General features: G+C 37.5%; 2 protein-coding genes across 7 annotated transcripts; one reads left to right on the top strand and one right to left on the bottom strand.

Annotated features, from left to right (window-relative positions):
• Window positions 1-1270: 1270 nt before the first annotated feature.
• On the bottom strand, window positions 1271-22453 carry LOC132158628 (kelch-like protein 32). 6 transcript variants are annotated; one of them, XM_059568119.1, is made up of 13 exons: window positions 21877-21974; window positions 21729-21772; window positions 21336-21564; window positions 20538-20653; window positions 19310-19490; window positions 14251-14358; window positions 12578-12676; window positions 11510-11725; window positions 5896-6622; window positions 5690-5748; window positions 4624-4816; window positions 2354-2448; window positions 1271-2271 (listed from the first exon to the last, which is right to left on the bottom strand). In XM_059568119.1, the coding sequence occupies exons 4-13, from the start codon at window positions 20558-20560 to the stop codon at window positions 2110-2112; spliced, it is 1863 nt and encodes a 620-aa protein (XP_059424102.1). In that variant the 5' UTR covers window positions 20561-20653; window positions 21336-21564; window positions 21729-21772; window positions 21877-21974; the 3' UTR covers window positions 1271-2109. The 6 variants fall into 6 exon arrangements, with proteins under 6 accessions (XP_059424102.1, XP_059424100.1, XP_059424103.1 ...); XM_059568117.1 differs by lacking the exons at window positions 21729-21772; window positions 21877-21974 and adding an exon at window positions 22253-22453; XM_059568120.1 differs by lacking the exons at window positions 21729-21772; window positions 21877-21974 and adding an exon at window positions 22253-22453 and having other exon boundaries at window positions 20538-20611.
• Window positions 22454-24047: 1594 nt separating this feature from the next.
• LOC132157801 (calcium homeostasis modulator protein 6-like) lies at window positions 24048-26321 on the top strand. Its single transcript, XM_059567079.1, has 2 exons — window positions 24048-24756; window positions 25665-26321. The coding sequence occupies exons 1-2, from the start codon at window positions 24217-24219 to the stop codon at window positions 26091-26093; spliced, it is 969 nt and encodes a 322-aa protein (XP_059423062.1). The 5' UTR covers window positions 24048-24216; the 3' UTR covers window positions 26094-26321.
• The last annotated feature ends 145 nt before the right edge of the window (window positions 26322-26466 follow it).

Genomic DNA, 26466 nt, shown 5'->3' with positions numbered 1-26466 from the left:
TTCAGTCGGTGTGCATTGAATTTAATTCATGTGTTTTGTAATTTGAGTTGAATTACTGAAATGTACTTTTCCTCGACATTCTAATTTATTGAGAAGCAACTGTACATTAGTGACTGTTGCCACCTACTGGCGGTTTTAGTTTTATATTTAAAACATTTCATATTTTCAACCAATTTTATTTCTATATATATATATATATATATATATATATATATATATATATATATGCAGTTATAATTGTATTGTAAATGCATTCATATCACCTCAGCAGCATGTCGGGCAGCGCTGTACAAATAATACATTTTACACGAAGCTACTCAAACCACACCAAGAAAGCTAGAACAAAGATAGCGATTAATCTGAAATTCAATATTTTTACCATCACATCTAGAAAGAGGCTACAAGCTTTCATATGGTATTCTGCTATCAATCAGCACTTTTCTGGCAACTGCACAGACTAGTAATCAAAATCAGTCATGAAACCACAAATGTGACACCTATGGCTCCCTCAACCACCTTCACCCCAAACCTTTCCTTTAAATATTCATACTGTTTGCAATCTCCATGCAATTCTGGGCACAAATTGCCTAGAGCCTCTCATCACTCTCTACCTCCTACCCTTCTTTTTCCCCCTTTTCTCCATCCCAATCATTCCTTCCATTTCCATCTCAGCTCTCGGTCCTCTCTTGCAGCCGGCACGCTCGCACATCGCCCCGCAGTGTGGCACAGGCATCACACTTCATTAGAGCAGAGCCATCAAATGAGCCACACTGTCTCTCTCACCACAGTCACCTCTTAGCCCCATCAAGTCGAGCTTTCATTCTCTGAGCTAATCAGAGTAACTATTTTATACGGCTTAACAGTTATGAGGTATGTTACAGTATATGGTGACATATTAGCTTACTTCCAAATTTTAGTGAGCAGCCTTACTATTGAACATATATATTGAACAAAATTACTAAGACCTACGTTTTATCTCCCCTGCCATATTTTAAGTTTCTCACTGAGTCTGTTTGAGTGCTTTACCTGCTTGCTGCAAGGTTCCTACATCCATGGAAAAAAAATGAAAATACCCAGACCTGGAATGTCACGAAAAATGTTAAAATGACAAAAAGGGAAATACTTTAGGTTATAAAGTAGATTATAATCTTACCTAGCAATCACAAATGACTTGACAACTTTCAGAACTTCACCAGTAGAATAGAAATAAAGCTTCTGGGAATAAAGCTTTAGAGAATCTTTAGTTTCAGAGAATTAATGATTCAAGAACTCACTATCGTTAATCTTTATTCCACAACTGCATAAATTTTGTATTTATTAGAGGCATTATGTAAAAAAAAGTGTGCCCTTACATGTTTTCTTATGGAAAGGGTTTCTGGTGGTGGGATGGAGAACAGGCAAGATGCCACCATTGACGCCAATTGTGAAGTTGCTGTGTGTGCACTTGTCGTCAGCTGTGGTCATACACATTCAGTAAACAATTGTACGGTCTTCATCCTGAGTTTTGATAAAAGTACAGTTTGTCACAGGCTGAGAAATGACAGTGGCAGAACATCAAGGTCAGAATGGAGAGTGGATGGAGTCCTAAGAATCTTTGATAACAGGTCATTAACACTTCGGCCCTGTCCCAAATGCCGCTCTTGCGTATGTCTTTTGATTTAATTCTGCATGGATTGTTGAGTAAAGTTCACCGTGAGGTATGAACACCCTTTTTATGTTAAAATGATAAATGGGAAAACCTGAAATCTTATGTACTTGACGGACCACAGGTTTACATCAAGTGCACCATTTGGGACTGGGCCATGAAGTGGCTCTTAATCATTCTGACAGATTTACACGCTGCTTGTTAAACTGTATTAGCCTGGTGCAGCACCACAGCACATCCAGTTCAGAAATGCATGAATGTCAGTGAAGCCTGGCGATAAAAACTCTTTAACTTCTTTTTGAAGGTTTTCTCATCCATCAGAACACTGGCTCTACGAGATCAATGTATGATCAACAACAGTTTCATCCACCAGTCACAATTTGTGGAAGTACAATATGCTCTGACATGATTTCATTGGTTCATAGTGTGTTTGTGGGAATGTCCTTGAGTTATGAGCACAGAGGTTAGAGAGCTCCTATCCTGTGATGTGGCACTTGTAGGGTCTGCAGGTTGGGGCAGGTGAAGTATGGTGCAGGCAAGAAACATGTCGCCACTCCATTCGAAGCGAATGGGAGAGTCGGCCCATAAAAAACCTCTTCTTTCCCCTTGGTGCTCACATCTAGCACCTGCCAAACAGACAAATGATGGCATCTCAACACTAATTATCTAACATGTCATTCAAACATATGCACTATTCAATCCACTTACCTGAATGCAGGCAAGTGGTTCATTTGTCCAGATTGAATATCCACCAACCACATAGATTCTGTCATCATGGACGGACACTCCTGCCTCATTTTGGCCTAAAAGAAGAATATAAAGAATATTACTCTTATAAAAGCAAATGTTTTATGAGCCTTTAAGGGCACTGTGAAGAAACTTTTTTCTTATATTTTGAAAGTATGATTTTTTTTTTTATCCTTTATTTATTTAGCTTGGATGACTTTCATTTCTCTAGCAAGGCTGTGATTCTAAAAACTTCTTACCAGCTAAACTAGGTTAATTTCTGCATATATTATTCCTATCAAAAGTTCATAGTTATTGAAGAATATAAGTTTAATAGGTAACATACTGCACAATGAGAATTTATAAAAAATATATATACAATATTATACCATTAAAGGAGTAGTTCAGCCAAAAATGAGAATTTGTTGAAAATGTACTCACCCTCACTCCATTCATGATGTATATGGGTTTGTAGAGATTCTAACAGCTGATTTTAAGAAATGTAGCATTATATCACTTGCTCACAGATGGATACTCTGCAATGAATGGGTGCTGTCATAGATATTAAAAATCACAATAATCCACAAGTAATACACTCCAGTCCATCAATTAATGTCTTGTAAAATAAAACTACGTTCATAAGAGACAAATCCATCAAAGCATTTTAATTTTAAACAGTAGTTTCTGGCCACAATTCATTATAACACTACCACTGACATATTTACTTAGAACTGTCTTTTTAAATGGTTTAGACCATTTTCACTTGTAAATGGTGATTGATGACTGGAGAAAGCAATACTATGATTAGAGACACTCACATTTTAGCCATACCTGAAGCAACGGTTTGAAGTTAGAAACATCTTTCGCTTCACAAGATAGACAGACTTGAATTGTGTGCATTGTCCATTGGTGAGCAGTGATGTAATGAAAAGTTTGTCAAATCTGTTCTGATAAAGCAGCAAACTCATCTACATCTTGGATCACCTGAGAGTTAATTAAGGGATTGAGAGAGTTTATTTTCAGCAAATTTTTATTTTTGGGTGTACTGTTCCTTTAAAGCACCATGTAAATATCACAGTATATGAATCATTCAGTACTAGTGATGCGCGGGTCGGCTTTTTTTCCAACCTGTGGGTCCCGCTTGTCTGAAATTATTTGGCCCGCCCCAGCCCGCCCCGCGCATCGGGGATACATTGCTACTTAGACGTTCGTTTTATAACCTTATCAAAGAACCTAATAAAATATGAAAATATATATTCCAAATATTTAATATAGGCTATAGGTAATTGCACTAGTGATGGTTCGTTCGTGAACGAATAGTTTAGGTGAACGAATTGTTCTCGTTCACGTAATCCATTGATTCATATTTCTCGTTCACTGAAGTTTCTCCTTCCACAGCAGTGCGTGAGCGCGGCGCTATTAGCAGCGCATGCAGCTCATGAACAGCTCTATGAAATATTTCATCCCGTCAAAAATTTACTATGTGACGAAGCATGTGATTTGTTGAATGTAGTGAACGATTACGATCTTCTCATTCGTGAACGAGTTGAATGAACTGATACATTTCGTTCGAGAACGAAATAAATGAGAGTATACCAGGTCAGATGGCCAAGAATGTAAATCTTGATCAGCAATCAGTAGATACAAGGCGCAATGTTTAATTTTGCAAGAAAACCTTTTGCTTTGTTCATCTGAACAACTTATTTAGACTATTTATTTAATGCGATCATGCACGCACTTTGATAAAGCCAAATCAGTTTTTGTCACAAGTAACTACGTTTGTTGACTTCAGACATAACACATAAGACACTCTTTTTCGCCACCTGCTGTGGCGTATTTGTGTGATATGAAGAAATGGTCACTGAACGAATCAGTGAACGAATCTGAACAAATTATTTTGGTGAACAAACTGAAAATCAATGAATCTCTTGAAATAATAAACATTTCCACCACTAAATTCCACGCAACATAAATGGATTTTTTTTAAAAAAAATGATTTAGTGATTTAGGTTACCCACGGGTTATGAGACGACCCGCACATCACTATTCAGTACCATATTAACTATCCTCAACCATCACTCATGGTATCACCTTAGTACATCTGAAAGGGGTACCAGTAGCACTAATACAATATAGTGCTTCAAAACAAAAACTACATGTAGAAATGCTAACTTTGAAAGAAAGGAAAAGTGTTCTGCAACAATTGTTGAATGAATATATCTATTACATGGAGTGTGTGTGTGTGTAGTGACCTGTGAGGAGACTGAATGTGCAGCGTGTCCACTGATCCATGTCAATGTCGTAGGAGTCAATGTGTCTAACCAGGATGCGGTCATTGTTGTAGTCCAGATCATTCCCCCCCAGCACATACAGCTGCCTTTTTACTGCCGCCATCACATGGTACACCCTCCTCTGCAACATGGGACTGCGTGCTAACCATTGATTCTATGACAGATGGAATTACAAAAGAAAGAAAAACACACTTTAATTAGTTAATAATAATAATAATAAAATAATTTCAAGCTATAGAATTAATTGAAACATTTAACATATTTCTTTAGCATATTCCAGTGAATGTGTGTGTGCTATTATTTGTGAGAGGTGTGTGTATACGCAGAGATTGCACGAGCAGTGGTGAGTGAGAGTGTGAATATACACGTGTGTGTTTGGCGACCATCTGTTGAGGGTAGTGTGGGTGGGGGGTTGCTGTTCCTGGCAGGTGAATGCAAAGCCACTTTGAATACCAATGAGCCTCTGCCTCCTGTTCTTTCCTCCCCTCTTCTTTCTTTATACCTCTCCCTTTGAAAAATGCTCAGTTGCAGTGACCACAGAAGTTCTACGATACTTATTCTTGTCTTTTTAAATGTAACATTAATAAATTACAGTGGTGTGTAGAGGTGGGTTTGTTTTTTTTTGCCCAATGTGAATCAATATTTAATTTCTATTCAATGTTAAATGCACTTTGTGTTAAAGGCATATGCAACACCATTGACCTTAATCAGGGTAGATGCCATATTTAATTTTTCACAAACAGATGCACAATCCTTTCAACAGGTTGTAATGTTTTTACTTTGTTGTAACAAGCATATTGTCTGTATTTAAAACAAATAACTCATTATTTATTCTCTCTATATCTCTATGTTTTTACATGTCTATATTTAAATTCATATAAATTATAATTTATAAATAAATATATTTAATATATAAACAACATATTTTTCTGAAATATATACATGCATGTGTGTTTTTTCTTTTTTTATAGAGGAGAAAGATGCACTACCCAACTACATTAGGCTCACATAAATACCAATATTTTACCTGTCCCGGGTCATACACCATCAGTCGATTCTGGTACTGAGCTGTGTTCGTGACACCACCTGCAGCAGAAGGAGCCATCATTATATGTTAAAAGCATTACTACAATCAGTTTATGCCTTGGGCCTAGAACTTCTGTGAGAGTCCTATACACATTGGGAGATGTCTGATATATGCCTGATATTGGGCTAAATGTGATGTATTAGTACCTGAGACCCAGATCAGCCCATCTGCAACACAACCTGCATGACAGGACAGTGAGCGGTCAAACGGTTGCACATAGGTCCACTTGTTTCTCTTGGGACAGTAGCGCTCCACACTGGGCAGAACCTGCCTCAGTTCGTTCCTCCCCCCGATGGCGTAAAGATACTGTCCCAGAGCTCCCAGCACAAAATGCTCCCTGCACACCTTCATTGGTGCAATATCAGTCCAGCGGTTCACCCTTGGATCGTACCGACACGCCGTCCTCACCGCACACGTCCGTCCGGTAGAGTGTTCCACCTCCCCACCGGCCACGAACAGGAAGTTGCCCATAACAGCCACACAGTGGTGACTTCGTCCAGCAGGCATGGGTGCCAACTCACTCCAGTTCGAACCCCCAGCAACGCGTAAATGCTCCTGCGCAGAAGGGTTGAAGAACCGCAGTTCTCGCACACGGCTGACCTCCCTTTTGCGCCCGCCGGCGATATACAGGGTCAATGACTGAAAGCGCGGCGTGGTCCGTGCCGTCTGACGTAAAGGCTGTGCAAATACAGACTGGTGGTAGTCCAACGCCTCCTCCACCAGGGCGGCAACAGTGCTGCTGGAGTTGAGGAAGGGGTGGCTGTTGGCCACACGGTGCAGGGCGGAGACCTCCATCAGGCCGTAGCGCACATGTTGCAGCAGTTCCTCCATGTACTGGTATCTGCAGTCGTGCTCCAGCCAACGCACCAGCAACTAAAGCAGGGCAGAGTGGCTCATCAGTATTCAGCACTGATTCAGGATCAGGAGATCACACTGCTCATATTACAGGCTGCAGCTCACACCATCCACACAATACCGCCTGTCTACGCAGAGCCAACACTTTGTATCATTGCATGCTAATGCTTAAGATATTGTGTCTCTATATAGTGATGAAAAGACAGCTGCAGATGAGATGGGGGGGGGGTCTGTGAGCACACACACGCGTACATGAGGTGTGCGTGTGAAGCATGCACACATACACACTACGGCGCAGCCAAGGGAGTTAGACAAAGGGGAGTTAATTGAACTTGAGAGCAATCTAGACTGTTTAGCTGCAGAGGCATGCGAGTACGGCGGAGATGGCTGGAGATAAGCGATGCCACTCTTGTGGAAACAAAGTGGCTTTTAACACAATCAGCCCTGAGACAGAGAACTTATTATAGAAGACCGAGATCATGGGCCACCACCTCTAGACGTCTCCTACACACAAATGGCAAATTTAAATGCTTGTAATATATTTTTCTTGGAGTATTTCATCATTTAAATTTTATATTTTAATGGCACAACATAACTGGTTTGATTTCATTACGCTTACACAAAAGGTTTTACAGTACATTAATTGCAGGAAGGTATTTTAAGGAAAAATCAAGGAGCTTAAGGTAGAGTGTGTTTTTTCTGCACCACTAACAGAACCGAATTGCAGAGAAAATGACTGCTACCAGAAAGGTTTCCCAAACACTCTCCCCTTCTGCCATTGGTTGATAAACAGGAAATCCTGCCCCCAAACTGATTGAGATGATTTTGCTCTGACAGATGCAATAAATAGAGCCACTTTTGAACTCCTTAACCTACTTATGCATATTAGGCATTAAGAAATTTTAAGGCTATAATTATCTTCATATTATGGCTGATAAAAGATAAATGGTAAATAAATAACATATTATATAATACGGTCTACTTTTTTGTTCTGAATAAAACTCAGTAAAAAAAAAAATCTATCAATCAATCAATCAATCAATCATGCTCCAATTGAATGAAGGATATAATTATTACTTTTTTACTCATATAAAAATTATGTTAATTACCAATAAGCCTTTTGATTAACTTTATGTTATGGCTGATAAGAAATAAATAGCCAATATATGTAATATTTTATTATTTTTTATTTTTTTTATAAAATGCAGCAGCAATACATTGAATCATTAAAAAAAAAAAAAAAGTTTACTCACAATGTCTAATGCCAATAAGCATATAACAATTAATATGTTATGGCTTATAAGCAAATGATTGCTGATATATAAAATTCTATATAAATATAAAATACTATATTGTCTAAACAACTTATATTTTAATAATATATATTTTTAAATGCTATTTGTGAATTTAGGCATCAAAATATTAATAGCGTGCAATATGAGAAATGTATATTCATGTATTATTATGGATTATAGACTGATCAATTCTTAATGTTTTTAAACACTGATTACCTTGATGTGAGCACCACTTGATAATTGCATGCACAATTTAAGATCTAATATTGGCCAAAATATTCAGTATGGTATCTGTTAAATTAAAAAGTCTGTCATCTCAAATGATAACCGTTGGTACCTATATCAGGTACGTTCCTTAATAATCACACATTTAAGGTTTAAGTGCACATAGGTTTCAGCAAAACCCTCCGTTCCTGTTCGGCGCCATTAGTCATGTAATGCTCTATTGTAGTTGTTTTTTCAACCCTCCTTCTTTTTATAGCCAACAGAAGAGGAGAAAGAGAATGAGTGAGAGAGGAAAATGAGAGCGGGAGGGAGAGAGAGAGAGAGAAAGAGTGAGGTGTGAGCGAGACAGCGTCTGTTGACTGTGAAGGTCACACTGGATCAGAGAACTTCCTCGGGGCAGAAAATAAATGAACACCCCCACCCACTCCCGCACGGAGAAAGACAGACAGAGGGTGAGTGCAAAAAAAGAAAAAAAGAAGAAAAAAAAAACAAAGAGGAAGAATTGGGATTTCCAGAGCGTTAGACTCGGAGAACTCTGCATGACAATGACTGACAGCCAAACTATATCGAGGGTAGCATTGGCGAGTGCACGTTCGGACCAGTGGAAGGCAGCACCAGCCCCTGTGCCCATCACGCTTCCCTCTGATGCCCAAATTAACCTTCTCTGCAAAGTGAAGGAGGCCCAAAGCAGCCTAATCAGGGCCTGATTATGGCAGCAGCGACTGGTTAAAGGGTCAGGGTAATTGTGCCATCAGAGGCCTGATTGTTTTCAATCAGTAGGGCGGCTGGAGTGACAGCTGGGGGATTGAGGCGCTGATGGAGCCACGGTGGGCCTAATCAGAGAGAGGCTGGGTGTGGGGAGGGGGGTGGTGGGGTTGCATGATTGGTGCAAATGAATAGTCACACCACAGCCCCCCCCACCAACTACAGCCTCCGCCCGTGTGTACATACACACACACACACACACACACGATCGAACTGTCCACACACCTTTTTCTCTCACTCTTATACCATAAATTAAACAGGTGGCGTTTGTTTGTGAATATATTCTTAAGTATTCAGATTTACTTAACACATAGAGAATGTCACAGGGTCAAAAATTCTGAGACTTTCTTTTCGGATTCAATACAGTTTTTTCACTATTATATTATACATTATTATATATTATTAAATTATAATATATTACAAATGATAGTGAAAACCTGAACTAAAAATGTTGCATTAATAGACCCTTGCATTAATGGATCCCCTCTTAGTAGTTGGGTAAACTTCTACAGTGGTGAACGAAGTCTACAACATTCCCCAAAATAAATAAAACACAATAGCATTTCTATGACTTTACAAAAGAGGAAAAAATATCTAGAGACTGATTACAGTGGCCGCAAAACTAGAGCCCGACCGATATGGATTTTTGGGGGCCGATGCCGATGCCGATATTAACTCGAAAAGAGCCGATTTATAAGCCGATATTTTGATTTTAAAAATAATCTGGATATTAGACCCATTTCCTATAAACTGCATTTACACAACATTCAATAGCAAAATATCTGCCTGTTCTATGTATGTGGGCTGTATAAACCATTTTCCAGAATGGACTATGTAAAAAAAAAGCCTTAGATTACAGTCTCAATGACTAAACAATTGCACATCAAAAGTATATATTTTTTAATGATCAAAAAACAGTCTGGTTTTAAACATTTAACACTTTTACTTTCTTCCAGTTGAAGCTGGTTTTAACAGTCTGTGTGTTTACTGTAAATAAATTATAATACTAAAGTTAAAGTATTTGCAGAAGTAGTCCCACACTTTGCTGCTGCAGCATTCACCTTTTTCAGCCATCTGTAGGCAGAAAGAAAGACGGAGAAAGAATAAGCATGTGTATTAATAATATCACCATGTATCATTACTCATGTCATCATTAGAATTAAAATAATAATAAACTGGGATCTCCTACATAGGCAAAAATGAGAAATATATATATATATTTTTATTTGTCAAGCAATAGGTATTACCTACTTATATTTAACAATATTATTTCAACATTTTCCTGTTATGTCGGTAAAGCTGCTTTGAAACAATATGTAAAAAAAAAAAAAAGCGCTTGTTCAGCTCACATTTATTTACATGTCCCCTCTGGTTTAATCATTTCTGACGCACCTACTGTAGTTACTGTAACTACACTATATTTGCCCTCACAGACACATTCACAACAGACCCATATATCTTCTCCTCTTCTCTTTGTGCAGTCTGAATCAAAACATCGTCTTGCCTACTATTACCGGAAGATTACGGAATCAATTCGAAGTTGAATGGTTAACGTTAGTGTCATGAACACACCGCTGTCAATTTTGAGAAGTACCACCTTCAAACAAGTTAATAGCAAGCATTTAAGGGGCCTGCAAAAAGGAAGCTATTAGCGTTAGAGTAACGTAACCAGCCTGAATTCACCAAATTGTTCTCTGGACCTGAGGGTAGCCTCTTCTTCCTTGCTTCTCTCTTAATTCTCATCAGCAGGACTAGCGCTATCGCTCGCTTCTTACAACGGGACAGATACATGTTGGCTGCTGACCGAAAGGAGGAGGAACAGACTATGAAAGAGCTCCCGCTAAACGTTTTTTAAAACTCCGCCTATGCCATAGCGCAGCGCAAATCGCGTTGTATCTGAAGGGCAACGCTGAGCCCAGCGGCAAGCGCCGTGCATACCGCGTACTGTGTGAAAGGCCCAATTACGCGGTCATTATGTGGGAAACACACCGCAATAGAATAAGAATAAGTTAAACGCTAACGTTATAGTTTGACCTCCTATTAACGTTCGCGCTCTTCCACTGATAAACATGGTATTAGCTTTGTGGCTAATCTAATATAGCAATGCATTAGCGGCTGTAAGTGATGTTACAGAATATTTAGAAGTAATAATGATAGGACCGTTAGCTAGAACTACCACACAGTTTTTATATACAGGGTATGAACTAAATCTACAATCATTTCACATGACGAACGACAGACTCACCGTCAAAACAGTTGATCGCTTTCTTCTGTAGTGGACTTCTGGCGCTGTTGTTAACTCTGGAGCTGCAGAGCTCCCTCTGGTGGGCACACTATGCAACACTCATAACATGAGTGAAGCATGAGACTCTGTTTCTCATGTTTCATCGGCCGTTATAAATGCCGATGCCGATTTAAATGCAATTAGCTTATATCGGCCGATAATATCGGCCGGCCGATATATCGGTCGGGCTCTACGCAAAACAGCTAAAGTTTTAAAAATCGGAAGAAAAAAAAAACAATGATGGACGTCTCAGAACTGATATTTTACATTAAAGCTGCCTAAGCAGTTCAGAGATGTTTTGAAGAGTTAAAGTCTACGAATCAGCGGCCCACAAACCTGCCATATCTCCTCCTCACCGAGGGAGGTGAGGCGGTCGCTTTTTAGCACTTCCCTGAGGAGCCGATAAGGTAGAAGCAGAACTTCCTCTTGTCTGTTCGTCTGCAGCTCAGAGAGGTGATCCACCAGAAAGCTCACCACTGCTTCCTCTAGGGCCGGCAAGTGGAAGAGGTCTGCCAGTCTGTATAGGTCCAGGTAGTTCAAACTGTTCAGCTCCTTCAGGCACAGATATAAATACAGCCAGATTCACAGTCAGAAGGGCTGTTTTATTCATGCTAAAGTCTATGAACACAAACTACTTGACCATTACAGTCTAACATGAAATCTTATATGCTCTGACTCGAGCACACATGATATCACCATGAATGCAGTTGTTAAATATTGTAATACAGTAAATAATATAGTTAAAATAAATGATTACAGGAAGCTTAAGAGAGCTAAATTTAACCAAAGTCCACAATATCCATAACTGTAGCCTTGAAAATTCTAAGTTAAAGGAAGAATACCAGAGAGAGAAATCCAGTCAGGATGTTCCACAGACGCATGATTAGGAAAAATATTTCATACACAGAGACTGACTGCCATCTACTGGTTAAAATGAATAATCAGCACATTTTAAATGTAGTGATTGTCTGAGTTAATTTATGGGATTTTCTGGGCTAATTTATGGGGAAAACCTATGGAATTCTGATGAATCAGCTGAAAATCCTTAAGAAATAATGACTAAGATTTCTCAAACAAAGGCTTCATGAGAATATAACACAAAATCATATATAGTCTTATATACAATACTATTATTAAAAAAATTCTATAGTTATTTGTGTCTTTTTGAAGCTTAAAAGCTGTACACATTAATTGTAATCAAACTGAAAAGAGCATGAAGGTGAAGAGATGACATTTTTATTTCAGAACTACTCCTCTAAGAAGTGAACAGGAAGCAGCAAAATCGTAGCACTTTCAAAAGAAAAAAATCTGACACAAACACAGTGATGATGTAACACAAAGATCTGATCACACAGTGAAGTTCTATGTAGTACCTTTCAGGGCAGAAATGACTCTTCAACACACCTGAATGAGATAGTGAGAACAGAGGCTGAGCAGTTCCAGCAGCTGAAGGTGGCTTCCAGCAGACAGGACGTCTTGTATCACTCCTGGCTCCAGCATGATCTACAGACAAAGGACCGGAGTAAGACTATCCTAAAAAACAACAACCTTGCAAACAGGGGTCTTTGACCTTTTTCATTCTAAAGAACCCTTGGTGAAGAGAAAGATGGAGCAGTGACCTTTTATTAAATATTTTATAAAAGCATTGCATTTTAAGCCAGCTCTATAATAATATGTATAGCAGACTACTATATTAAATGTCTTCACATACTTTATTATGCTTAGATTGCAAAGCCATTAAAATATTCATTATTAATGTACAGAGTGCATTATATTATCATACAAATACAGACTCGTTTTAATAAAAATGATATAAAGAAACATTTTTTTTTTAAATAAAAAAAAATAAAAATAAGCTTTATTTTAAAAAATAATCGAAATAAGCCAAAAAATGTGTTTCATTCTCTGTGCCAAAGATGGTTAGTATAGATCATGCAAAAAAACTGTATTTTTCAGGCTGGTGCAGCTAAAGCACATGTGCATCCAGGAACAAAAATGGAGGCAACGGGTTATTTTAACTGTGAAGGATAGTGAGCGCTACAATTTATCTAATTCAGTTACTGTACATTCAAAAGTTTGGGGTCACTAAGGTTTTTTAAATTTTATTTGCAGAGGTTTCTTAAACTGGCTAAGGGTACTTTTTTGTGTATTAAAAATACAATAATAACAATCAAAATACAGTAGGAAATATTATTACAATGGAAAATACAATTTTTCAACTTTATTATATTTATTTATTATATTTAAGAAAATTTAGATTTTGCAATGATTATTTACTATTTTTTCATTTTTAAATGATTCTCAGATAAAAAGAAGGTTCAAAAGAACCTCATTCATTTGAAATAGAAATCATTTATAACATTATAAATGTCTTTACTGTCACTTCTGATCCACTACTGGCCAATATCACGCATATTCATTTATTTGAAAAAATAAATGTTAACATTAGTGTATATATTACTGAATCATGGGTGGCCTTATAATATCTCTGCTAGCAATGCTATAATGTAAAAGTTGTATAGCAACAGGGAACCAATCACAAACTAAAAATGTATCTTTTCATTAAATATACATACACTGTAAATAATTAAACATTAAATTTAAAAGAATCTATTACATATAAATAAAAAGTATGCCACAGCTGCCCCTACTCACTGCTGTGTGTGTGTGTGTATGTATGTATATATATATATATATATATATATATATATATATATATATATATATACACATACATACATACACACACACACACACACACACACACACGTGTTTGTTATTTACCTCATAAATATGCATCTAAAAACAAGAACTCACAGTTCACAAATTTATAGTGTGATAAACTCAGGATTACAATTAACCAGAATTAGATGTTCAAGTGTGTAAGGCCATTTGTGAAGCTCTAGAATAAATATTATTATTCACAAGCATTTCACTTATCTGCTCCTATTTCGAGAGGGTTTTCATAATGGGGTCTTTCCAGAACTTAGAGACCTGTCTTTGCTTGAGGCGCAGTCAATTTCATTTATTTTGCATGCTCAGGCTCTATGTAGCTGTGTGGGCTATGCTGAATTTACCTGGCCTGTGTAGGCGAAGTCCAGTGCGTGCTTCAGTCCCACGCTAGTCACACCCTGGAGAGTTACCTCATCTGCCTCACTCTCCACCATGCACAGACTGAACATGGCCTAAAGAGACACACACACACACACAAACATATAAGCAGGATGCACTACAGAACTAGAGTAGAGTAATTTAGCATCTTTAAAACAAAAACATCAATAAACTCTTCATTCAAGTCTAAAGAGTCTCGTACTGAGATTGAAATTGAGTCCATGACCATCAATCAGTGCGTACTTTAGTTTCACACACAAAAAATAAAGAGAGCAAGAGGCCAGTGCTGTCCCGCTGTGTTCTCTGGCAGGAGTACACTAATCAAAAGCATTGATTACTGTCACAGAGCAAGCGCAGGATGGTCAATGAACAGAGCCCATGGAGGAGAGGAAGTCAAAGCACATTGGATCATCATTACACCTATCAAATTCAACTGATCCAACCTAACTGCTCCTAATGATGAACATCGTGCTGAATAAAAAAATAAAAGTGTGATTTATCTATATATCTCTCAAACTCAAGGAGCAATAACTCTCAGATACAGATTAAGTCTGGTTCAGGATAAAAATTTGTATCAGTGCATAGTCCAGTGAAAGAATCAATAGACATCTAATATAGGTCTTGGCTCAGTCTGAAGTCTCCATGTGTTAAAAATAGATGCCAAGTGTTTATCATCTTATCTCGGTCACCTCACCGTCAGAAACTTTTCCCTAAGTAGTATCTCACAGTTGAAGTGCCTGTTACGAGTGTAGCCTGTTTTCCTATTTTTAATTTTAAGAGCAGCACTTATTTAATGCCTGACCTCGGCCTCAGATTCAGACTTTCAAAAGAAATCATTAGAGCTGAGATTTGTTGACGCTACTTAGAGAGCTGCTTACTGGGACACCAATGCCCATAAGCAAGACTTGCAGGGGTTTTCTTGCAAGGGGATTGTGGGTACTAAGGATGACCAGTCCTGAGTCATATGCCTGGCTGGATGACTTCTGTTCTGACCTTGGAAAAGCAGAGCATGCTGGTCGGACAGCAGCTTTACAGGCTAATTAGTTTACAACACATGCTTTTTGAGCCATATGATAATGCACAATCATTCAATCCCTCACATCAGTGTTTCAGGCAGTGCTGCGCTGTTATTCTTCAGTTACCAGGCAATCATATTTCACATGAGCTGTGAATCCAAGTTTTAAGTCTATACAGTGAACCACTAAAACTGGCAAGAACAAAACAGACAAAAACAACACACAGCACTACCAGTGTAGTCTGATTCACAAATTACTCATACATTATGAGATGTTTTTAATAGTTCAAAGAGATGAATTGTGGTTACAGAATCATCATCTGAACTTACTTGTGTCATGATTTTTGCTGATGTCATTAACTGTTAAAGATATACTTGTATCTTTAACAGTGTCTTAACAGCATTTGTCGTAATAGATAGATAGATAGATAGATAGATAGATAGATAGATAGATAGATAGATAGATAGATAGATAGATAGATAGATAGATAGATAGATAGATAGATATAGATAGATGTTTACTCAAAGAGCTTTGCTATACAAACATCTTTGGACTAATGTGTAATGTCATTATTACAGTGTTTGTCTTTAATGGTAGTGCCACAGGCACTGATTACACCGTTCACATTTATTCATTAGTGCCGCTGATATGTTGAAGCTCGAAAGGGTGCAATATCCTGTAATTTGTGCAACTAGGTAAACTGGTATAGTTTTTACATATTCTGAAGATAATGCGACTGGTATTGAACTGTATAAAAAAGTGTTTTCGTCTATACATATAACACTAATGGACTAATCAAACTAATCTCACGCTACAAACTGAACCAATATTTTTAATTTTGTATAATAGGTGCCCTTCAAAGGGTTAGTTACCCAAACATGAAAATTAGCCCCTAAATAACTCACCCTCAAGTCATCCTAGGTGTATATGGCTTTCTTCTTTCAGACGAATTCAGTCAGTGTTATATAAAATAAATTGTCTGATTTTTCAAGCTGTTTGATGTCACTTAGTGGGTGTTGCAGTGCTTCAGTCCAAAAGAAGTTAAATAAAAAGCGCCCATCCATTAAAAAAAAAAAAGTCTCGCATGGCTCCGGGGGGTGAACAAAGGCCTCCTGTAGCGAATCGATGCTTTTTTATAATACAAATATCCATAACCAAGTGTAATAATCACTTTAATGTAGCTTGCACACTGTTGTACACAGAAGCAGGTCCGGGCAGATGACGTATGGAGGTCGCCTTTGTGCATGCATCACTGGATGGATGGGCACTTTTTATTTAACTTCTTTTGGACTGATGCATTCAACACCCACTGAGTGGCATTAAACAGCTTGAAAGATCAAAGACCATTTTTAATATAACTCAGACTGGATATGTCTGAAAGAAGAAAGTCATATACACCTAGGATGACTTGATGATGAGTAATTTTTGGGCTAATTTTCATTTTTTTGGTGAGCTAACCCTTAAACAAGCCCTAAAATTGTAGGTATAATTCATGCACAAACAATGCAGGACCAATTGCGAAACAGCGGTCGACCGATATATCGCCATGGCTAATATTTGGCAATTTTCAAATATCGGCATCGGCCGATAAGTTTTTCTGCTTGGCCGATGTGTTCGAGGCAGGACTTTTATTTTGACGACACTTTCTTGTTTACGGTCAGCATTAAGCAAATACGCATTTACATAATTTAAGCAAATCTTAGAAAAATTGTGAATTGAACTTCCTTACTTCCTTTTTAATTCTATTTTTATTAAATATCTATTTATTTGTGAAAAATACTTTGTCATCTAAAGTATGTTTATTTTACACATTTATTTTTTTTAATCCATTGTCAAATGATTTCCAATTTCGTAAAAAAAAAAATTTTTTTAATTATATTGCTTTATATTGGCCCCCTGCTTTCCAAGATATCGGCACTGGCTGTCAAAAAACCAATATCGGTGGACCACTACTTATGCTTTCGGGTTAATTGTCTAACACAAATTATTTTGTTATTACCAAGGGCTAAAATCAAAAACAGAGGAATAAAAATCTTATCATTCCAGCCCAACAGAGGTAGAGAGCTTCCAGGAGACATATAGAGATAAATATACCTGCCCTATTTAATTCTGTTCTTTGAACAGTGCAGATAATCTTTCTCTCTGCTGCAGAGCTGGACGTATTTCTTCTTTGTATGCTTCTGAACAAACCAAAATCAAATCTAACTGATATGGTTTTCAGGACGGTGCCGACTTTTCATTTCCCGTCTGGCCTTCCATGTGAACTGTATATAATTGGATCAGGATTGCACTGCTAAAAAGGAAAATCCTGTCATTTTTTACTCACTATCATGTTGTTCCAAACTCGTATGACTTGTGTGAGGGTCTAAAGAATATGTTAACAGTATATTAAACATTTGAATGTATGTACACGTTACTTTTAATATATAATGACATTTCTGTCTTTATCTCATACATAGGTAGGCTTGGGTATCGAGAATCGAGTATCGATTGGAACCGGGACTAGCTTTGCAATTTTCCTGGAATCATTCAAAAGTTTACATTTCGATTCCTAGTTTCGATTCCTAGTCCGCCGACCAGAAGAAGAAGAAACCGCTGAAAATCAACAAAGAAGCGTACACCAGAAGTGTTGGCATAATCGAGCGAGTTTAAGTGTGGTTTCACTTTCTTAAACAGAACGAAATCTTGGCAAAATGCAACATTTGCATTAAGATTGTTTCGTGCATAGGAGGGTGCAGGTCGAACATGATAATGCACCTCCGAGTTCATTGCACTTACATCAAATAGCGATATGGACTAGTATCTGTAAATATTAAGCCGGAACAGTCTATTTTAACATGAATCCTGCATGTTCTGCATGTCTGTGTTAATGAATGGCGCAGAAGCGCGTCGTCATTCATCACACACACGGAAGCGTGCGTGACGCTCGTGGTGATTTTTTCAGTCGGTCGTCTCTCTAAATAAGAAAAGAAAAAAAAAGTTAAAAGAAAAAAGTAAAAAGTTCATAGAATTAAAATTGATGAAAAAGGTCCGACTATTTCCTTCAGAAAGACCGTTGGTTAACTAGATCATTTAAAATATCCTAAACTTTTTTTGACCCTGCCTCTTAAAAGAATCGGAATCGAGAATCGTTAGGAACTGGAATCGAAACAAGGAATCGAAATCAGAATCGGAATCGTTCAAATTCAAACGATACCCAACCCTATACATAGGTATGGGTGGTTTCAGAAGATTTGGAATTTTGCACTCAAGTTGAATGGCAATGTTAGTGGTACATTTATGGTGCTTTTTTTTCATTTTTGGAACTCAGCAGCACTCGTCCCCATTCGCCTTTATTGTATGGAGAAGAGCAGTGTGAACATTCTGCCTAACATCTCCCTTTCTGTTCCAAAAAAAAAAAGGATATTGATGGAGGCCTTTTTCTGCCACATTAACATATACATTGGTAAATCATAATTCTAAAGTCACAATTATGACATCAAACGTTAGAATTATGAGATACTAAAGTCGGAAATAGATAAAGATTAAAATTTATGACATAAAAGTTTGACTTTTATAATAATTGAACCTTACCTAATAATTTTTAATTTGACACTTTTGTTGTTTTTTTGTATGTCATAACTATAGCTTCATATCTCATATCTCTTATTGTTCCTAATTTAGATTGTCAGATTAGATATTATATATTGGTAGCTGCCTGACTGCTCTCCACTGTTGTATCATAATAAAGTCAAAAATAATAAAAACAAAGATAAAAAAAATAATAATTTTGAATTAGTACGGCATAATTCTGACTATTTTTTGATGTACCAAAGCATGATTTCTTTCCTATTTGGTGTAAATGGGCTAACATAGAAATGGGCTTACAAAAATATATATTTGGGAGAACTATACTCTTAAAAGATGCCAGCAGAAGTGAAACATACTGTAGAAACTTAGAAACTTGTGTGGCAGACACTTTCATTGATCATGTTTCATTAGATGGAATCTCTAGAGTGTAAAATCTCACCCGGAAGTAATCACTGCAGGCTGCCAGGACTGCCTTGTGAGCATGGAACTTCTGCTCCCCGGCGACCAGGGTGACATCGCAGAGCAGTCCGTCCTTGCGCTGCTGATTAAGGGCAGAGAGGACAGAGTCCTGGTGGGATTTGGATTGACACAGCCTCTGTCCTGTCAGCATGTCCTGAGAGCTGAGACACAAGAACAATGCTGCAAGACAAGCCTATGCTTGGAAATCATGAACATCTCATCATGGAATCCTGTGACCAGAAACAATGAAGTGTGTATGTGTCTTTCTGCCTGCCACTGAACATACACATACACTAGGTCTATATCAATATATCTATTCAGTAAGTGAGATGTCATTGATTCTCACTGCTCCCGTGGCCCTGAATAGCTCTTTCCAGCTCAACACATACATATTTAGTATCATTGATGATACAGTAAACTTGTTTATTTTTTGTTAAAAAAGGTATTGTACATGTAATTTTACTGTAAAGATTTAAAGATAAATATAAATTAATCTAACACTTTTTAGGTCTAAATGATATACATTTGTTTTAAAAACAAATTAATTGCAAGAAAGATTATATTTATAATACTTTAGCAAGGCAATATATTCACTTTTACAATAAAATTATTAGAATCGTAAAGCATGAACCTTCTTTGAATTAATATGGATATGGGCATTATCAAAAAAATGTTGTTAGTTATGTGCATAACTGTCTGCATAAATGCTTCTTGACATATACATGATTAACCCTGATGGCATATGTGGGTGACACTGTGCTCTTTCTGTTATTACTGACAACAGTTGCTGGGGTGGGGGGGGGGGCACTGCTGAAGTCATCATGTTGCTCTCCATTTAACTAACTATAAGTGTTACTTTCACTATATTTTGCAGCCACAAAAATATTTTAATACCAGTTCATTTTAATTTTTTATAATGTTAATCTTATATGTATAGGTAGGAATTGTAGAATACAGTTACCAAAATGCCTCCACAGAGTAGTAAATTTAACAAAAAATGTTTTACAGTATTAGTTAACACAAAGTAATACTGCCTTGGGAGATAAAAGCTTTGGATGACCTTAAACATCCTCCAGAGCTCTTTTAATAAAGCTGACCTGTCACAACACCTCCCATTAAATCCAGCGGCGTCTACATCAACTTAAAACTCACCAAAGCACTGAGGACACAGTCACCTCTCAAGGTAGATTGAAGTTTGCAGAACGTACCTGGGAGGAGGCTCAGAGGGCATGCTCCTGGAGGGGAGAGGAGGAGGAGGATGAAGGACTGCTCCCTGCTGATACTACAAAACACCAGACAGGCCCGACTGAGCATATGCAGCACTCTACAGTGAAAGAACAGAAACAGCGAAGACTGAGAGTGAATAGGGACACAGCCTACATATCTGAGAAGCCTCTGATAGCCTGAATATCTGAGCATCTCAGTGGAGCTACTTTTAAAGATTTAAACGATTTGCTTCTGCAAAACAGAGTAAAATATCCACTGAGAAATGTATGTGATGCATATTACATGCTATAAGCATTTATTACAACTAAGCACATTTCCTCCCACAATTCTTAAACTGTAATACATACAATCATTATATATTATGTAAATTGTATTTATACTTTATGATAGCACTTGTTGCACTAGCTTTAAGCTGATAAAAATAAAACTAATACAATTTTTTACATTTTTACAAATTAAAAAATGAAATTATGTTAAAATAACAAAGAATTCAATCAAATAAAATCATTGTGTGATCAGACAGGATGACAACTGCACACTAGCTAAAAATGAAACCATCCATGGATATTAAATTAATGAGAATTTTGGAAATGAAATGTGCATAACTGTATAAATAAAACTGCATAATATAAAAACCATCTTAATGGTTAAAATTCTGTTTCTGTATGAAAAGCAAAGGAGTGAAAGTATGACCAGAAATATTTTTGAGAGATTCACTCATGGAAAATGCTCATCCAAAGCACAACAATTAAAAGAAACATAATAAAAACACCACTCACCCTACTGATGCACAATGTGTTTGGATACAAAACAGCTAGAGGCAAAGTTCATTCTGATCCAAAATCAGTCTGTGACGCTCCTCTCATAAAGCCACATGTGATGGTCAAATGGTTTCAAGGCAGAGAGTAGGCGATCTGATGCAGGACTCATTGGAGCCTAATGGCCCATCCTGTCTGAGGCATCCCAGCAGATATTGATCTGATTACAAAATAACCTTCAGCCAGCAGACTGTAACGTTAGTCCATGGCCGATGGAGGAGAAAAGAAGAAGGAAAAGAAAAAACATAAGAGCCATAATACAAATGTCCATGATACAGTAGGACATATATTTTCTCTATAGCTTTGGTGTGTCACTCAAATGGTCCCATGTATCATCTTTAGCCTGTCACTGACCTACTTAACCAGAATACACCCTTAATCCATCAAAGCAGAGGTGGCTGAATAACAGTGTAAGTCAGATACTGTCGCGTTAAACACAAAGTGCTTATATTACTTATATTACAAAGTGGTTATATTACTAAAAAATAATAATAACAACAACCTGTAGGCGGATGTTATATTGTCCATTATTTGTATTATTTTGACAATTTAATTGTCACGAACACAAAGCAACATTGTCACTAAATGCAGATTAGAGTGATTGGTCGCCTTCACAATCACTTTTGAACCTCAACTGTCAAAGGTCTCCTAGCAACAGAGCAGAAGCAAGAATATTTCTGCAACAATAAATGTAATCCTCACTGAAGACCCGCCCAGCTGCAACCTCATAACATTCATCTGTGAAGTGTGTCGGTAACGTTACATCCATTCAGCATCCACCCGTCAACACACTGTCTAAACGCTTCTATGTGTTAGAAAATACATATGGTAAAAATACAAACATACACCGGGCTAAAAAGGGCACGCACGCAGTCTACCTTCGCGTCCAGTGTCCTCTTCTCTCGGTTGAAAAGATTTTATCTGACGTAGGGTCACTTGGTAACTTTGACTGACCCAAACAAAATATCTGCATCGCCCCCGGGAGAAAAAACTGTGCAGAGACTGTGGATGTAACTCGTCACGTCTGTGCCCGACGCATCTGAGCTACTGTAAACGCTCGTCTTAATCAGTCCCCGCCTCTCGCGGTCACATGCGCGAGATCATGTGTGTCTACGAGGCGCCAAGCATAAAGCGCAAAACAGCAAAGACATTGTGAGATTTTCTTATTGGTTTTGAGTTAAGTATACATTGGTATATGATATGTTGTTTTACAACATAATTAGTGAATAAATAGACCTACACGTTAAAAAAATGTACAATTATTTGTAAAAATGTATAGGTTTTAACTAAAAAGCCAACCATATGAAACTCCCTAATTTAAATATTTAGGATTAAAATATTAAAACCTTTTATTGCATAAAACTTGTGAGTCATTTATAAGCTTGGCGACGACCATTAAGTTTTAAGATCATATTGATTTATACTTTTTTTTTCTTTTTCTTTTTTTTTTCAGAAATCACACTTTTAAGAGTATTTCCAATTAAAACAATTTAGGTCATGTTCAGGGCCCATTGGAAGTTTGCAGAGGCACTCTAGTGGTGGCCCCTGAATGAGAACCACTGGTTTATACTGTAGCCTAGTTGAACTGATAGGCTATGTCAAGTCAAGTCAAGTCACCTTTATTTATATAGTGCTTTAAACAAAATACATTGCGTCAAAGCAACTGAACAACATTCATTAGGAAAACAGTGTGTCAATAATGCAAAATGATAGTTAAAGGCAGTTTATCATTGAATTCAGTGATGTCATCTCTGTTCAGTTAAATAGTGTCTGTGCATTTATTTGCAATCAAGTCAACGATATCGCTGTAGATGAAGTGACCCCAACTAAGCAAGCCAGAGGCGACAGCGGCAAGGAACCGAAACTCCATCCGTGACAGAATGGAGAAAAAAACCTTTGGAGAAACCAGGCTCAGTTGGGGGGCCAGTTCTCCTCTGACCAGACAAAACCAGTAGTTCAATTCCAGGCTGCAGCAAAGTCATTGTGCAGAAGAATCATCTGTTTCCTGTGGTCTTGTCCTGGTGGTCGTCTGAGACAAGGTCTTTACAGGGGATCTGTATCTGGGGCTCTAGTTGTCCTGGTCTCGGCTGTCTTTCAGGGCAGTAGAGGTCCTTTCTAGGTGCTGATCCACCATCTGGTCTGGATACGTAGATGGTCCAAGGTATGTGACCTTGGACCACAAAGTAGCACAGGTATATTTGTAGCAATAGCAATACATTGTATGGGTCAAAATGAATGAATTATGCCAATGAAGAAAAAAATGTGTTCCATGAATATTTTGTAAATATCCTACAGTACAAATATATAATTTTAATTAAATAAATATATTTTTATTAGTAATATGCATTTAACTTAATTTGGACAAATTTAAAGATTGTTGTTGTTGTTTTTTTGTTGTTTTTTTGCACACTCGTTGTATCTCGGCCAAACATTGTACTATCCTAACAAACCATACATCAATTGAAAGATTTTTTATTCAGCTTTGATGTACATGAAAAAAGACCCTCATGTTTTTGTGGTCCAGGCTCACACAGACTGCATCATCACACGTGACTGAAAACATGTTTTGCATAGTGTTCCACATTAGATTGCCTTTAAACTAAACTAGTATGTACACTTAACACTTACATTGTGTTTTTAGTTTCTTAATTTTTCATAAAGTCAGTTTCCCATTACAGCTGAAAAGCTAACATTAACCCGTTCTTCTTAAATGAAGTCCAATTTTGTATGCTTTTATTGTCCGCACGCTTGAAGGTGACACTCGGTATCTAGACGGAACTGAGAGTCATAGTCGTGGTTTATTGTTTAAGAACATAGAGCCTACGGTCATCAGCTGGCAGGCATGGATAAGTTCAAACCTTTGCTAAGCTTCACTCAGAAACAGCAGACCAATTTAGGATTCGGATTGATCGCTCTTATAACTGCTGGCAGCGAGCACATCTTCTCGGTCTTTGCTTTTAAGTGTCCGTGCAATGAATTGAATTTCGTTTATGGCAACGTCTGCCTCCTCGTACCCGCGCTTGCACTGCTCATCTTAAGTTACATGTTGAGCAATAAAACATGGAAATTGTTCACGGGTATGTGCCTTAGGAAATCGAGGTTATGTCGTTTTAATTACGCGATTGGCTTTTTGTGCGTTTTTCTTCAAATCACCACGACAGCGATGGTCGCTCCTCTCAGCTGGATCGCAGTTGCTCTACTCAGAGGGGTGTATTTCGAGTGCTCGATGACTGGCGCCAACATTACACTTTTTAGACGTCAACTTTGCAACGAAAAGTTTCCTCACTGTAGGACAGAGTTGGAGAAATTCCCGTGTGATGGAACCGCGATTCCGCAGAGTGAGAGAGTGGCTCTGCTGTCCATCATACGCGCAGAGTCGCAGGTAAGCACTGAGCAGAAAATCATTTCTCTTAGATTTCAAATATAAGACTCGGACAGACATGAGAAGTTTTACTTGTGACCTGACTTGGACTCAGTAGGCCTGTTAGTTGAATTGGGATTCGACTTTTAAGAGGAATTTTTGTCAGACATTATCGGGGTACGTTGAGATTATTTAAAGATATTTTAAAAACTTTTTTGTAATGTATTTGTGATGCGTACCTAAATCTGTGATGTAATTATAAATAATGGAAATAGTTGTGTTTCTTCAATGCACTGACGCTGATTTAAATCGCTGGAGCATCAGGGAAATCAAGGAATGCTCCCACCTAGCTAACAAAAACGTTCTAAGAACGTTTTTCTAACGTTCCCATTAAGTCATGAAATAACCCGTTTTTTAATATATATTTTTAAAAACGTTATTTAGGTTAAATGCATGTTATCATTTGAATCCATTTTATCAAAAGTTAAAACGTTTCAGAAAAAAAATCCATGAACCACGTTTAAATAATTTAAAACCAGATGACTTTGAACAAACTGGAATAATAATTGTTCATAAATTTGAAAGAACGTTGCCAAAATACTGATAACGTTTCCTGTTAGCTAGGTTTGCAGACTTTAGATCACTCCGACTAACTTGTAGTCTATTATTCATAGTCATGAACAAAAATCTTTAGGTCTACCACAATAAATATTTTTAAACGCATTAATAAAGGAAATTTTCTCATTGACATTTAAAAAAAAAAAGGCAGGAGTGGCGTTTACAGGCAGAAGCCTAAATGTCCTTACCTCTTCATATGGTCCTCTACAGTCATCTTACAAAATCTATAGTGATATCTTTAACACATCTCAGTTTTATTTTTCAGCAAATATGTCTCTTAATATTTGAATAATTCTGGAAAATACTTCTAGGTACTTGGTTGGATCCTGATAGGCTCTGTGATGACGTTCACTTTTCTGCTCACATGCATGGCCAGATGCTATTCTCCAATCAGTTACATGCAGCTAAAGTTTTGGATGATGTACACTCAGAAGGAGAGTGAGTTTTTGGACAGCTATACAGATAAGCATGCTGAAAACCTTGCAAAGAGAAACATATCAAGTTTCTTTGATTTAACCAAACCCATTCCTATGAAGAGTCCACCCAGACAGGCCTGGGAGAAGATATCCTCCTTTTACAAGTTCCGAAGCATGGACAGATACTACAGCATCCTGCACAAGTATGTGTGCACTTGTGAGGACCTTGAAAATCCAGTAGTAAGGCCTTCGGTGAGGTCTGAAAATGATTTTCCAAACCCAGCAGCACTTGCATTTGTGGATGAAGGCAAACTGCTCCTGTAGGCGCTGTCTAATTGATAGCTTTTCATGCTTTACCCTGTTATTATGGGCATAAACAGAGCTGTACTTGCTGCTTTATTTTCTGTTCTTTTAACGAGTCTGTTCACTGTTCATCTTGAATTGCTATTTTATCTTTTCTTTTGAATACTATAATTGTATGATTTTAACATTACTGGGGTTTTGTTGTTTAATTAGAATTTTGTCTGTCAAGATATTTTTCTATATGAACAATAAAAATTCATTAGTATTTGAACAGCTGTGCCCTGACCATTTCTAAAGGACTGTACACACAAAGAGTTACATTATATGCTAGACTTTTGGTGTCACTTCATCTTGTATCATGCACATAATGATTAGTGATCTCATATTTCAACAG

Source organism: Carassius carassius, chromosome 15 (assembly GCF_963082965.1).
Source record: "Carassius carassius chromosome 15, fCarCar2.1, whole genome shotgun sequence".
NCBI lineage: Eukaryota > Metazoa > Chordata > Actinopteri > Cypriniformes > Cyprinidae > Carassius > Carassius carassius.
This window is presented reverse-complemented; position numbering and strand designations above follow the sequence as displayed.